Source organism: Lepidochelys olivacea, assembly GCF_965140295.1.
Source record: "Lepidochelys olivacea isolate rLepOli2 genome assembly, chromosome: 1".
Classification (NCBI taxonomy): Eukaryota; Metazoa; Chordata; order Testudines; family Cheloniidae; genus Lepidochelys; species Lepidochelys olivacea.
Window position 1 is genome coordinate 88,125,521 of NC_140411.1, and position 16,363 is coordinate 88,141,883.

Sequence of the window (16,363 nt, forward strand, 5' to 3'; positions counted from 1 at the left end):
TCCTTTTCTTTTTGCGAATACAGACTAACACGGCTGTTACTCTGAAACCAGATGAATAATATACATTTTCTTTGATAACTGAGTAAATCATATTTATACAATTAAAAAGTACACCAATGAAACATCTTTTCAGGTTGTGAATGTGCTTGCATGACAAAGGAAGACTTTTGTGAACAGTGTGATTGTGAAAGAAGAAGTTATGGAAGCAACTCATTGAAAAAGTTCCAAAAGAAATTATGTGTCGAACTTATATCATGCAACTGATGAAAACATGATGTGTAGAGGAGTAAAAACACTGTCAGAAGATATTTGTTCACAGTTTTAAAAGAATTGAATCAGCATGAATTTTTGACAGATCAATGTCACTGACATGGCTCAAATGGTGATATTTGTGAATCTGGTATTTGAAATCAGCATTGAAAATGAAGACATTTTGATAACACTATCGTTAAAGAAGGAAACAAGAGGAAGATAATTAAGTATGTTATTAAACGGAAAGTAACGATGGCAAAACTGGTTTCTATAACAACAGATGGAGCACCAGCTATGTTTGGATCCAAGGCTTCATTGCTCATCATCAATAAGCACTCAGAACAAAAGTGACAGACTTGACAAATGTTAAGGGATTAGCAGTAAAAAATGTTAACTCCACTCAAGTCAGAGGCCTTCTGCATCAAAATACATTTGATGAACTTGAGGCAGCCTGTGAAGATGTGATTCTGCACAATGAGATGAGGTAGCTGAGCTACAGTAGAGTTTCGAAAAGATGTTTTGATCTTTTATCACAGATCAGAATATTCTTGGGGTCAAGAAATGAAAAATATGATGAGCTTTCTAACAGGCGTGGTTGCTTGACTTTGCATTCCGATCAACCTTACTGAAAAAAAGATGAATGAAGTGAGTCAAGAATTGAAGGGGAAAGAAAAGGATATTACACACATGGTAAGTGTGATGAATCATTGAAAGTGAAGTTGGGTTTGTGGATAACGCAGATGAAAAAGAAAATATCACAGTATCTCAGCTCTTGGGCAGTACAGTACTTTACAGCGTGAAAACAACACAGAGAAGTACAAAAAAAAAATAAAAATAAACTGACAAATATACAGAAGTGCTCCATGCAGATGTATACTCTGATCACTTCAAAAAAAAAAAATGAAAGACTTAGAGAAGTTGAGCCGCAGTGAAGTTTGTTTCACCCCTTGCAGGACAATTAGCATCAAGAGCTGGCTGTCAAGGTGAATGAACTGTTATATTTGAATAGTGATGCATTAGAAAGGGAAATTGTGCAAACTGATGTCATCTTGAAAGCCGGAAGCTGGAAGGTTGAATTGTGGATATTAGTGGACAAAAAGTCTCTAGCATTGATACCCTGGAAGGGAAACCCTATACTGACCTGGTCAGAGGGCTTAGTTATGAAGGAGCACCCCGACTCTCAGAGACAGAGAGAGACCCCAGGCAGAAGAATCAAGAGAAGGGGGCATTGGACCTGTGAAGAGCTAATCCCTAAGCAACCAGAAGGAGGTGCCTTAGTGGTAGGTGGGACCTGTGACAATATGACTGATTAAGAGCTGAAGAAATGCATTAGGGTGGATGTTTCTGATTACACATTAAATGTTGAGAAACTGTCAAAACACCTACAGTGTCAAATATCACATTATATGGTTAGTAGCCAATGTAACACATAATTACTTACACCTAAGGGTTAAAATCCATAAAGGGGACTTAGGTTCAATGTTGCAATGGCAAACTGCCACCCACTGGAATCCAGAGCCCTGAGTTAGGCACTTGGGCTCCCTGTTCAATGCAAGGGAACAGTTAGACATGTATGTATGGGACTGAAAGAAGCCAACAAGTTAATGAGGGAGCCATCTAAGCTAACTAGTAGGAAATGCTGAGGAGAAGGGCTGGGTTTAGGCCCACCCCACAAAGGGATTTAGGTGTGTAACTTCAGACTGGAGGGAGGTGCCTATTTCTGCTTGGGATTCATAGCTGTTATCCCTCTCCCGGACTTAGCTAGCAAGCCAAGTCAGCACTTTCTCTCTCTCTCTCTAAAATAAAAAAAAATAAAAAAATAAGGAGGTGGCAGAGACCTTAAACCCAATAACCCATTGTTTAGAACACTTAGCTGGGTTGTGAAAGACCCAGGTTCAAACCCACACTTAAATATTAATTGGAGAAGGGACATGAACCTTTCTCAGGGCTTTCTCAGAAGTCTGTGTTAACCAGTGGGCTATAGAGTCATTCTAATTTACTTTTGGGCCCATTATTTTTTATATAGCTTATGCAAAATAGAACAGCTTCAACTTGAGAGAGACCCCATCTCATAATACCCTATAGCTCAGTGGTTAGGGCAAACAGCCCCTCTCCAGGTAGGTGGGATACTTATGTTCTAGTTAAAATCAGGTTTGCTGGGTATTTTACACTGTATCTCCCACATTGCCCTGAGTGCTTTAACCACTCAGGCTATTTTGTATACAGGGGGACACCGCTACCACCTCCTTGGCCGTATTTTGTTTTGATTAAGTATGCTCTGAGAATACATACTAGATTGGGCCCTGCAGAGGAACACAGAGTCTGATGAGGGTATGTCTACACTATGAAATTACTCTGATTTTACAGAAGTGGATTTTTGGGAACAGATTGTATAAAGTCTAGTGCATGTGTCCACACTAAGCATATTAATTCGGCGGTGTGCGTTTACAGTACTGTGGCAAGCGTTGAAATTGCGAGCGGTGGATAGCTATCCCACAGTTCCCGCAGTCCTCGCTGCCCATCAGAATTCTGGGATGAGCTCCCAATGCCTGAGGGGGCCGAATATTTGTCACGGGTGGTTATGGGTAAATGTTGTCAGTCAACCCTCCCTCCATGAAAGCAACGGCAGACTATCATTTCACACCCTTTTCCCGGGTTGCCTGAGCAGATGCCATAGCATGGCAAGCATGGAGCCCATTCAGCTCACCGCAGCATTTATGACCATTGTAAAAACCTCGCACATTATGGTACAGTTTATGCAGAACCAGAACCTGAAAAATCAGGCGACGAGGTGATGGCAGCGCGGTGATGAGAGCGATGAGGACATGGACACAGATTTCTCTAAAACCGCAGTCCCTGGCAATTTGGAGATCATGGTGTTAATGGGGCAGGTTCACGCCAAGGAATGCTGATTCTGGGCCTGGGAAACAAGCACAGACTGGTGGAACCGCATAGTGTTGCAGGTTTGCGATGATTCCCAGTGGCTCCAAAACTTTTGCGTGCGTAAGGGCACTTTCATGGAACTTTGTGACTTGCTTTCCCCTGTCCTGAAGTGCAAGAATACCAAGATGAAAGCAGCCCTCACAGTTCACAAGCGAGTGGCAATAGCTCTGCAATGACAGACAGCTACCAGTCAGTCGGGAATCAATTTGGAGTGGGCAAATCTACTGTGGGGGTTGCTGTGATGCAAGTAGCCAACACAATCATTGAGCTGCTGCTATCAAAGGTAGTAACTCTGGGAAATGTGCAGGTCATAGTAGCTGGCTTTGCTGCAATGGCATTCCCTAACTGTGGGGGGGGCTATAGACGGGATTCATATCTCTATCTTGGGACCGGACCACCAGGGCAGTCAGTATATAAACTGCAAGGGGTACTTTGCAATGGTGCTGCAAGCACTGGTGGATCACAAGGGACGTTTCACCAACATCAATGTGGGACGGCCGTGAAAGGTTCATGACGCTCGCGTCTTCAGGAACTCTGGTCTGTTTAAATGGCTGCAGGAAGGGATTTACTTCCCAGACCAGAAAATAACTGTTGGGGATGTTGAAATGCCTATAGTTATCCTTGGGGACCCAGCCTACCCCTTAATTCCATGGCTCATGAAGCTGTACATAGGCACCCTGGACATTAGTAAGAAGCTGTTCAACTATAGGCTGAGCAAGTGAAGAATGGTGGTAGTGTGTGCATTTGGACGTTTAAAGGGTTGCTGGTGCAGTTTACTGACTCTCTCAGACCTCAGCGAAACCAATATTCCCATTGTTATTGCTGCTTGCTGTGCGCTCCACAATCTCTGTGAGAGTAAGGGGGAGATGTTTATGGTGGAATGGGAGGTTGAGGCAAATCACCTGGCAGCTGAATATGCGCAGCCAGACACCAGGGCGATTAGAAGAGCACAGCAGGAAGTGCTGCGCATCAGAGAAGCTTTGAAAACCAGTTTCATGACTGGCCAGGGTACCGTGTGACACTTCTGTTGTTTCTCCTTGATGAAAACCCGTCCCCTTGGTTGACTCTAATTCCCTGTAAGCCACCTGCCCTTCCCCCTTCAATTACAGCTTGCTTGCAAAGGAAATAATGTCACTATTGTTTAAAAACCATGTATTTTTTATTAATTGATTATAAAAATAGGGAGATAACTCACAAGGTAGCCCAGCTGGGGTGTGGGAGGAGAGTAGGAGGGAAGGAAAAAGCCACTTCAAAAGTTGTTGAATGACAGCCTTCTGTTGCTTGGGCTGTCCACTGGGGTGGAGTGATTGGGTGCCCGGAGCATCCCCCAGCGTCCGCGTTCTTGGGCATCTGGGTAAGGAGGCTACGGAACTTGGGGAGGAGGGAGGGCAGTTAAACAGGGGCTACAGCAGCAGTCTGTGATCCTGCTGTCGTTCCTGAACCTCCACCAGATGCCAGAGCATGTCTGTTTGATCCCGCAGTAGCCCCAGTGTTGCATCCTGCCTTCTCTGATCTCCCTGCCACCACCTCTCATCTCGATCGTCCCTCCTGTTCTCATGTTCATTGGATGCTTTCCTGTACTGTGCTACTGTGTCTCTCCACATATTCTGCTGAGCTCTGTCAGTGCCGGACGACTGCATGAGCTCAGAGAACATTTCATCGTGTGTGCGTTTTTTCCGCCGCCTTATATGAGATAGCCTTTGGGATGGAGGAAGGAGGCTTGAAACATTTGCAGCTGTGGGAGGAAAAAAAGGGAGTGAAGTATTTAAAATGATGCATTTTACAGAACAATGGATATACTCTTTCACAGTGAACAACACTATTCACATTACATAGCACATGTGATTTTGGTACAAGGTTGCATTTTGCATCTTATATTGAGTGCCTGCGGCTTTGGTGTTAGAGATCACACAGGCAGTACCAGGCAACAGAATTCGGCTTGCAGGCGACCATGGTTAGCCATAGTCTTTCAGCTTCTGCAACCTTCATAACAGCAGCGCCTTCCTTTCCCATACCAAGCAAAACCCGTTGAGTTGGCCATTTAGTGCTGCCGTTTTCGTGTTAACATGCAGCAGCAGAAACCAAACTAACCTCCTCCACCTTCTCTGGGGTGATCACTTTACTCCTCCCCACACTGCGTGGCTGGTATCAGGGAAGATCTCTGCTAGCCAATGTGAACAGTTCAGCGCCAATGCCCCCCCCCCCCCATGTGGCTAACTGCAGGGAGGATTTCTTTCCAGCCACAGGCAAACATCCCAGTAGGAACGGGCACCTCTGAATGTCCCCTTAATTAAATTCCTGTATTTCAACCAGGTTACCATGAATGATATCACTCTCCTGAGGATAAAACAGAGAGATAAAGAACGGATGTTGCTTGAATGCCAGGAAACACCGGGACCATACACTGCCAGGCTTTGTCATGCAATGATACCAGATTACTTGCTATAGCATGGCATGGTCAAGTGTCCTATAATGGAGGACAGAATAAGACTGCTATCCCCAGAAACCTTCTGCAAAGGCTTTTAGAGTACCTCCAGGAGAACATCATGGAGATGTCCCTGGAGGATTTCTGCTCCATCCCCGGACACGTTAGCAGACTTTTCCAGTAGCTGTACTGGCCACGAATGCATCCCAAGTCCTCAAGGAAAATTAATCATGAAAAATGCTTGCTTTTAAAACATGTATTATATTTTAAAAGGTACACTGACCAGAGGTTCCTTCTCCAGCTTGGTTGGGTTGGGAGGGTATTTCAGTCAGGGTGATAAAAAGATCCTGGCTGTCGGGGAGAACAGTGTGCTGTGTGCTCTCCTCAAGCTTGTCCTCCTCCTCCTCCTCTTCCCCGTCTGCAAAATCCTCAGGCATGGCAGAGAGTACCCCATCATCGGAGTCCATGGACAGGGGTGGGGTAGTGGTGGCGGCCCCCCCTAGAATTGCATGCAGCTCCGGGTAGAAGCAGCATGTCTGGGGCTCTGTCCCAGAGTGTTCGTTTGATTCTTTGGTTTTCTGGTACGCTTGTCTGAGCTCCTTAAGTTTCACGCGGTACTGTGTTGTGTCCCTGATGTCGCCTCTGTCCCTCATGGCCTCGGAGATTTTTTGAAATGTGGCATTTCATTTTTTGGAACGTAGTTCTGATAGCACAGATTCGTCTCCCCATACAGCGATCGGTCTATGCTGGAGCTCTTTTTCGATTCTGGGACTGCATGGTCACCTGTGCTGATGAGCTCGCCTGGCCAAACAGGAAATGAGATTCAAAAGTTCCTGGGGGCTTTTCATGTACACCTGGCTAGTGCATCCGAGTTCAGAGTGCTGTCCAGAGTGGTCCCAATGGTGCACTGTGGGATAGCTCCCGGAGGCCAATACCGCTGAATTGCATCTACACTAACCCTAATTCGAAATGGTGATGTCGATTTCAGCGCTAATCCCCTCGTCGGGAAGTACAGAAATCGGTATTAAGGGCCCTTTATGTTGAAAAAAATGGCTTCGTTGTGTGGACGGGTGCAGGGTTAATTCAATTTAACGCTGCTAAATTCGACATGAACTCGTAGTGTAGACCAGGCCTGAGAATCCCCCCAGGGCTTAGCTACCGAGCAGCTCAACAGCAACAGGACTTAGGTGGCTTTGTGCATGCCCACCAGCAGAAATAAAAGGGCCTAGGGGACTTTAGATGCTTACAAGGTTAAGTGGCAGGGGTTTTGTGGAGCTACATTTCAGACTTAAAGTGGTAGTTAGCTTCTTAAACCACTTTGTGGCTCTAACCCAAAGCCCTCATCCAACTTATTATGTTGCATAGTAGTATTTATCCTTTATGGTGGGTCAAAGTCAGTGAAATTCTAGTGGCTAAAGCAGAGAACTGGGAGTCAAAACAGCTTCTTTTATTCCCAGCTCTGTAGCTCTTTTTATGATCTTGGGCGAATTATTTAGGCCATTTTTATAAATCTGGATGCCTAAAATTTGACACCCAACTCCATATTTAAAGACCTAAACGTAGGGGTCCGAATTTTCAGAAATACTGAATATTGGAGTCAATGGAATTTGTGGTTGCTCCCCTATGTAAATCAGGCTCTAATTTATATGTCAATCTTTAAGCATCTAAGATTTAAAGTGTTTTGTCTATATAGAATCTTATCCTTCTTTTCTTATGCATCCAACATTTCCCATGAATTCAGTGGGAATTTTGATTGCACAAAGAATGCAGGATGAGTCCCATACATTTTATTAAACAGAAATTTTAAAAAAAAACACACCTTAAAATTAGGTCAGAGCTCACTTGTAAATATTTATTTAAACTAAATCCCCATTCCTCCCACTTTTCTTGCTGCTCTCAGAGGTTGCTTTAGTGTCATTCACCAATATTAAATCTAACTACAAGCTGCACAAAAATAGTGCTAAAATGCCCTGAAACTCGGTATTTATGCCAAAACTTCTATATCTGCATGAATAGTAAAAAAAAAAAAAAGATTCATAATTAGTGAGTCATGTTATCACACTACACTGAAGACGAAGGAAAGTAATGACTATTTACCATTTATTATAATTATCATTATTATTTATATAGCATCATCAATGAGTTCTATGTGGAACAAGTAAAGATACTCCAAAGAGCTTAAAATCTGATTGAGATGAGAACAACCAGAGGGAGACAAGAATTCATGGAGGGGCAAAAAGGAAGAGGACAGGAGAAGTGCCACTAGGGCACTCTCTGTGAGGCTCCTTTGTAAGTTTCTCTGGAGCAAAGTTGATTCAAAGAAGCCCCAAAGTGTTGACTTTCCTAGCATACTGCATCTAAGCCTTAGATGATCTATTAGCTAGGGCTATGAGTACAGCTGTGATGATGGGACAGTCTATATGTTGCTGCTTTAAATTATAGGCATTAGGCTTATGTACATTAGGCTCATTTACTTTACAGTGTTAGTGTTGTTGTACTGCTGTGTGGCTATTCCTCACAAACTGAATTGAGGATGAGATTTTTCAAAGGTGCCTATGGGAGTTAGGTTCCCAGCTCCCACAAAAATTCAATAGGCAACCTGTTCTCCAAGAGGCCTTGAAAACCACATACCCTTAGCTGTGAGGAAGAGGCAGGTGGTAGACTGGCAGATTTTTGCATTTAAATCTAAATGAATGAATAACTATTATGGTTGTCAATTAATCAGAGTTAACTGAAGTGATTAATGCAAAATAAATTTCCTAGATTAACTTTTGCACCTACAAATTGTTACTATACCAAAGGATTTCTGTATGATTTTTAATTTTATATAGTTTAAAGGTCCCAAAGTAATGTTAATTAGAAGGCCAAACTGCTCAGCACATTCTGGGACAGAGTCTGTTCTCAGAAGAGATAAGATTTTGCAAAAACAACTGTTCCTCGGAACAGCACACAGAGACTCCCACCCTTCTCGAGTTCTTTATCTTGCTAGTTATGTATGTTCCGTGGTAAGGGGGTTAAGCAGTTTCGTTACACCATAAGAGTTGTTGAAGTCAGAAGAGATATATGTTGAAATAAAGGTTGAGAATGCATGTGAATGGATGGTGTGTGTAAATAGAAGATGAATGGCTAGGAGTGCCAGCCTAAGAGTTACCACTTCAGTATTGATTGGCCGAAGAATGCACTAAGTGGAGATAACTGGATGACCCCCGGAGGGCAGACTGGAATCCACCCAACAGCCTCAAGGATGGGAGAACTGAAGAACAAGATAACATCTGGCAGCAGGAAGCCGTCAGGGATGTGCCATCTGCTGATTGATTCAGCAACAGCATGATAAAGTCACCTCCATAGACTGGCATAGGAATAAAACTCCTATAAAAAACAGACCCAAAGACTAAGAATTTTGAGTCTGGTTCTGCGACCACCCTCCAGGAGCATCGGATGCGCATCTGACAAAGACTCAGCTCCACCCTCATGCCCAGGTTACCTGGCCAGTAACTTGGCATGAGCAACCTCTAGGTTCATAACTATAACAACTTTGCAGAACTTGTATGTGTATATGTATGTGTGTGGGAATGAATGGGAGGTAGTAAATATGACTGTTTACTTGCTTTGCCTCTTTTGGTATTTTGTGTGAGTGCATGGGATAGAATGTTTATGATTACTTGTTTACTGTGTCTCTTTTGTATTCACAATAAATGCGGCATTTTGTCTTATCCCCCTTTAAAAGATCCTGTTGGGTTTTATTTTATTGGTATAACAAAATCCACTCAGTCCTACTTCTTGCGTAGCCAATCACTAAGGTAAACAACCTTCTTTACAATTAAGGGAGATAATGCTGCCTGCCTTTCATTTACAATGTCACCTGAAAACAAGAACAGGCATTCACATAGCAGTGTTGTAGCCGAGGTTGCAAGATATTCTTATGCAAGATATGCTTACCATTCATATGCCCCGTCATGGTATGACTTGCAGGCATTAAAATTTTGCATTATTTTGTTTTTGAGTGCAGTTATGTAAAAAATAGTAATTCTACATTTGTAAATTGCACTTTCACGATAAAGAGATTGCACTACAGTACTTGTATGACAGGAATTGAAAAATACTATTTATCTTTTTTACAGTGCAAATATTTGTAATCAAAAATAAAAATATAACATGAGCACTGCACACTTTGTATTCTGTGTTATAATTAAAATCAATATATTTGAAAATGTAGAAAAACATCTAAAATATTTATAATAAATTTAAATTGGTATTCTATTATTTTCTAGCAGGGTGATTAAAACTGTGATTAATATTTTTTAAAATCTTGTGATTAATTGCAATTATTTTTAATCATTTGACAACCCGAATCAATATAATAATAATGATGTTCATGTGGCCACTTGAGTATTACTACAGTGATGCCTAGATCACATTCCCCTTTGCCCTAGGCTCTTTGAAAACATGCGAAGAGACAATCTATACCCTCCCCACTAAATCTAACAGAATTATCCCCAAAACACAGATATCCAGTGACCAGCCTGAGGTCACAGGAAGCTGGGCAAAATAAGGTACATATACAGCATACATTATATCTTAACCACAAAACCAGCCTTCCTGCTTTGGAAGTTAATAAGCATGCTAAGGATAACAAATGAGCTTACAAATAGTAATAAAGCATCTCCAGCGTATTGGAACCAGTTATATATTTGTAACATAAATGGTGGTTTATGTAGAGAGAAAGCCAAGCTTAATTAACCTGTGTTTGCAAACATCTCATTAATTTATTGTTAAGTTTCCTCCCATTCACATACTTACTCTTATTTTTAATAACTAATTTCATGCATTCTGACAGAGTAGCTGCTTTTAACATGTTTTCAAAATGACTTTCAGTAACAGCTCAAAACACTCCGCTATTGATTATTGTGCTAGTTCAAAGAAGGGATAAACACACACACACACACAGAATCCAAACTTCAAATTAAGAAAACAACAACACACATTTAAAATCCAGTCAGAGTTTTGGGATATGCCCAAAATTTGACAAGTATTGACCTGAAAATGAATGTTTCATGGGATTCTATCTTTTTGTTCCATGTATAAGTCTTCCAAATTAGTTGTGTGCAGGAAACCTTGCACTGAAAGATTTGCTAATTTAAAAATCAGGAGGGTCAGAATGCACTTCATTATTAACACTTTTTTTAAAAAAATTGAAAATTCCCTCCCCCCTTTTTTTTGTAAAGCCAAATCAGTGTTACTAATATTTTTAAAAAAACCTTTTTTCTTTTTCACACTTATTTTTTTCCTCTAGAGTTCTAGTACATAACATTCATTGCAAGGCTGCTGATGGAGACCCACTATTCCCCCCAAACACATATAATAATGCAGCAGTTTGGGGACATATCCCACAGAAGCCAAATTTGTCCCTTGTACAGCGTTCCAAGAGCACAACTCCAGCCAGCAAAGCCACTCCTGTGAAATCTTGGCAGGATAGAAGCTGTTTGCCTTCTCTAGAGTTCCAGTTCTGTTACCCACACTCACAATGATCCACACTTCCCCACACGAGTAGTCTCATTGATTTCAATAGAGTAAAAAGCACATAGTGTGAATAAGAGGTACAAAAACGGATGCCTAAAGATTAGAGGCACTGGAGTGGAAATTGCCAAAATGACTGAGACAGAAAAGAATATAATGCACCACTTTCAGAATCCCTAATCTTTTTTTCAGTTTTTGCTTTAAAATGTAAACATTTAAAATCCAGGATGGATTTAAATATATATATTTTATAATCAGGTCTATGGTAGCAACTGGCTTCCTATTGTCTGAACCAGACGTTTTTTCCTACAAAGATGTCAATACTTTATTGCATGTTTGATTTAAGCAAAACAAAGTCCAGCTGAAGTTCAAATGTTCTGTGATCTCTCTTAAAAACAAACAAAAAAACTACCTGAGGGCCAAATCCTCCCCACTCTCTGCAACAAGTATCTGAATTTGAGACAAGGGGGTTCTGCAGGAACAATTGAGAATGGGGAAGAAAGGAATCCCTGCACACATGCCCACGCTTCAGGGTGGAGACTGGGCAGCTGCCACTACAAGCCTGAGGCTGTCAAAGCAGCCCCTCTTCCTGCTACAACTGCTCCCCATGGGCCAATGACCAGTGGATCAGTTTAGTAGGAGATCCCTTAGTTTCATCCCTGCTTCTCTCACAACTCATCCCTCCTTGGCTCCAAAACCCCTGCCCAAACCCACCCTGAGGTGAAACTGTAGCAACCAGTACGGTTTTATGCAGGGCTTTACTGGCAACCATGACTAGCAAAGCCATTTGATCCAATGGGATTACCTTTCATGCCTTTAACAGGGGAGGTATATACCATGTGAGAATGTTTTTTGTATTTCTTTGCATTATATATTATAATATCTGTTATTAAATGGGGTCCAAAACACAGTAAGCTAATTTCATCCTGGTATAAATCAGCTGAGTTCAGTGCCTTTACACTGGTGCTGAATGTATAAATTGCAGTTGTCTGGTGATTAAATCCAAAAGCAGACTATATGTCTGAAAATACAGCACATCTTACAAATATAAAAACAGATTCCTTTAAAAAAATCAGCATAACAAAAGATTGAAGCCATAACATAGTGATAGTGATAGTTGATCCTGTGCTCTACATAAAAATATTGTATATCACATGCTTTTAGCCCACACAGAACCAAACTCTTCCTCGTTCATCATTTTGATATCTTCAAAGGCTGCCTGAAGGATGTGTTGATAAGCCTTATTGATAATTGGTAAGGGTCACTCCTTGTCCATAAAGTTTTCTCTATAAAGGTGACATTGGGAGGATCCACCCTGGCAGCAGGGAATGTCACAGTCTGCAGCCCTGATGACAACTACAACCAGGAGCTTAGCAACTCTTCAGAAGTGAAGACTCTATAATTCAGCAGGGAGAGTAACAATAAGTGAATGTCATAATGACAGGTTTCAGAGTAGCAACCGTATTAGTCTGTATCTGCAAAAAGAAAAGGAGTATTTGTGGCACCTTAGAGACTAGCAAATGTATTTGAGCATAAGTTTTTTCATCTGATGAAGTGAACTGTAGCTCATGAAAGCTTATGCTCAAATAAATTTGTTAGTCTCTAAGGTGCCACAAGTACTCCTGTTCTTTTTAATAAGTGAATGGGTAGCAGCACCAGCAGGGAGCAGCTGCGGTCAGCCAAGTCCCCAGTGGATCCAAAAGACCTCATCCAAGAACATTGGATTTTAGTGGGTACCACCCACAACTTCCCCTAATCCGCACACAATCTGGCAGCACAGACCTTTGGAGGTAGAGCAGTGGGGTCAGCACTCCTTCAGATCTTTTGGATGTTTTTTTTCTTCAGGTCTATAGTGCCCTCAAACTTTTGCTGTACTCGGATGATCCCAGTTTGTTTCTCAACAACCTTTAGACCTGATTTACAATGTTGATACTATACCAAGGTCACTGTGATTAGGATCATTTATTGTCTAGCTTGTGTGATTTTGATTTTCCATGATAGCAACACTGTTTTCTTTCTATAATCAAAATAAATATGACCTATCTAGCTATTGATGTCTACTATATTAAATACTGTAGCAATACTGTAACTATCTAAAACATCCATTTAAGTTTCAGAATGATAATGAAAGTAGACAGCTGCTTCTATAATCACTGAGATTTAAAAGAAAAAGTCCTTCATAGGCTGCCTGAAGGATGTGTTGATAAGCTCATCTCCTGAGCGTTCAGGCCACATCCCCTCCTGGACCAGCTTCATTTTTTTTTCTGTTGTATGCTATTTAGGTTCCCAGATCATGCACATCACCAAGGAATCTGACTAACTCGTGGAGATGAAAATAAGCACAGGCTGCTCTGACTGGCTTCAGGACCCCTGATGATAAAGAATTGTGGACAACTTACCTCACCTCAGCCCTTCTTGGTGGACTCTATCTGTGTGCTCTATCCATGCTGTTGGTGCCATGGTGTGCAGCAAAGTGACAACTGGAGTGTCTTAAGGGGTTCCAGTTCTGTCCAGATCATGACAGCCATTTTTTTTAGAATTGAGGAGCAATTGTGTGCACAAAACCATGCCTATTTCTATGCAGTTATTGTAACTGTGCATGCAAATTGGCTATTTACAAACACACTTGACCATTTCTATTCTAAGTTTCTCACACAAGACTTATGTTTTCCTATATGATTGTACAGTACTTAGCACAATTTATCAATATATAATATTAATTCTACTGTACATACCTAAGTGGCCATTTCCACTTGCAAATATCTAATCTGAGAGTGCTGGTTCAGCAAATACATGTGTAAACACAAGCATGGCATGGAATTATGCCTTCATATATGCATTTTCAAGCAGAGGTGTTTGTGGTTTTTAGTTTTGTTTTGTTTTTTAAGTGCCTCTGCATGTTTTATTTTTAGAAAAGGATGTTTATGTATGATCTTACTACCTGACCATCAAGAAATGTTTGCCCCTTATCTAGCAAAGAATCAAATTTCTTCTTTGGAGAAAGTCAGTGTTAAAAGTTCATATCACGTAAAATAAATGGTGTCATGTAATGAAGTTGATGCCCTTTGAATAACCTTATTTTTATTGATGTAGAGATTCCGATTTAATTTGTGAGGTTTTATTTTGAACAACTTTTGTGAACCTGATAAAAGGGGTAAAAAAGATAAGCAGATAGTGTTTAGTAACTGGAGCCTTATCTCCAGATTGCAAATTTAATCTCAGCATTATAAAGTGAAATTTCTCTTCTTTACTTTTTATAGATGGTGAAACACATCTACATGACTGATTCATTTGACTATGAACAAGAGATGCACCGTTCTGTCTATGCTTCCCTTTTTCTAATCCTTAATTAGAGGTAAGATCTTTCTTTTTTGCTGTGAGGAGGCGAGGAAGGAGAGGAAAAGAGATCTTGTTTCCATTGTCAACTAGATCTTTCATTTTTATGAGAACTGATATCAGGCTTCCCACGCTTATGTTTCACCTACCTAGGATTTTGTTTATTTCTAACTGGGACCTAGTATGAACATGCCATGGATACTGAATCCTCCCTGCTGTTTATTTCAGAAACCCTCCACAATGACAAGTGCTTCAATTGACCATCCTCTGCTGCAGCAACTGCATGAATAGGTTTTTTTTTTCTTCCCAAAAACCTTGCAGCAGAAAGTAAAAACAAAACAAAAAATTAAATTTGAAGGAGCCAAATATATGGCTGACAGGGATGAATACTTTAAATCCTCTGCTGAGATCATGGTCATGCTCGTTTTGTGTAAAGCATTTGGGGAGGAAAGGAATCTTGCTGCTGTTTTTGATTTATTTCCTAGGCTCTCACATTTACGGTTGTGCATGGCACCTCTGAATCTTCTGTGCCATCATCATAAGGAATAAAGCAAATAAAAAAAATAATTAAAAATGTAAATCTATGGTGCTGCTGAAAGAGGCATCTTTCTCTTTCCACATGCAATTGTCTCTCCCAAGATGGTAGTTTTTTATATTGTTATCTATCACATGCAGATCCTTTTATGAACATATTTACATACACTGTTTACTTTCTGGTTATGTTACTCCTGAATGGATACTGTTCTAATAAACTATAGATGAGGTGACTATGTCACCATTTCAGGCCATTCTGAAGAAGTCCCTGCGCCCACCTTCTTTCTGGAAACATCATGGATCTGGAGTGGAGCGGCAAACAGACCAATCTTACACTACACTGATACCTCCTTGAGGCACAAACGCCCTGAACTCAAACGGAGCAGATCCATGCTACCCCCTTATTCAGGCCAGTAGCTGAATGCCACATTTGATCCTAAGGTCTGGGATTCCGCTGGTTGGGGAATGTGGAGAGGCCGCTCAGGAGGGAATCTTCTCTCGTTGCATGCACAAAGCATTGGTGCATGCTTGCCCTCACTTTGCTACCACCCATGGTGAATTTAGGGACAAGAGAGGGCTGAAGATTGACCAGCGGATCTGCAATAAGCACATTTACTGGTCCCAAGCCACTGTGACACAGATACATTACAGCTCCAGTGTAGCTTTGCTAGTACTTGATGAAGTAAGAAGGATTCTGGCCCTTCCCTGTCCCAGCAGGAAATCTTTGCAACAATTCAATTTATGAAAGCTTTGCATAAAGGGGAGGAGGGAGTATTTAGCCCTTAATGAATATCCCTTCCCCCCCTCTACAGAAAATATGATATCTTCAGACAACATCACCTGCTAGAGGCAGCTGTGCAATCCTGAGTATCGTTCAGAAATGCAATTTCACAGACTAGCAATTTGAATATTTGCATATGCCAGGCTTGTAAATGCTCTTAATTTAAAATGGTATCTGATGCCTCATATACCACCTACCCAGTGCAGACTGGCCAGACAACTCTTTCTGGTTCTTTGTCAAGGGACTAACATATCGATAGTCTCTCCCCACTTAATACTACTTCAGTTGTGATGAGCAGAAGCACTCAAGCTGGAACTCCATTGACTTAAAGGCTTTAGGAGGGCATTTGCTGGTAGGACCCTCCACTTTAAAACTTGCTCCCATTCTGGGTCAGAAATAGACCCAGTCTGTTGACCTTCAGGGCTTGCTGCAACACGGATTAGTTGGCTTGAGTTTCAGGGGAAAAGACAGATAGATAGGAGTGTTATTTTTGGAAGACTAATCTTTTGGTTGATTAATAAGGCTGTGCAAAGTCATTCAGTGAGCTCTGCTTTGAAGGATTTGTCAAAAGCGGC

General features: G+C 41.3%; 1 protein-coding gene across 1 annotated transcript in view; it reads right to left on the reverse strand.

Moving 5' to 3' along the window:
* Nucleotides 1-4,358: 4,358 nt before the first annotated feature.
* Nucleotides 4,359-16,363, reverse strand: part of LOC311517438 (uncharacterized protein) — a gene marked incomplete at its 5' end in the record, with an annotated part of 54,498 nt that continues 42,493 nt past the window's right edge. Inside the window, one exon of the mRNA XM_084622291.1 lies at nt 4,359-4,930. Coding sequence (XP_084478417.1) covers nt 4,599-4,930 — 332 coding nt within the window. The 3' untranslated portion in view covers nt 4,359-4,598. The remainder of the gene's footprint in view (nt 4,931-16,363) is intronic.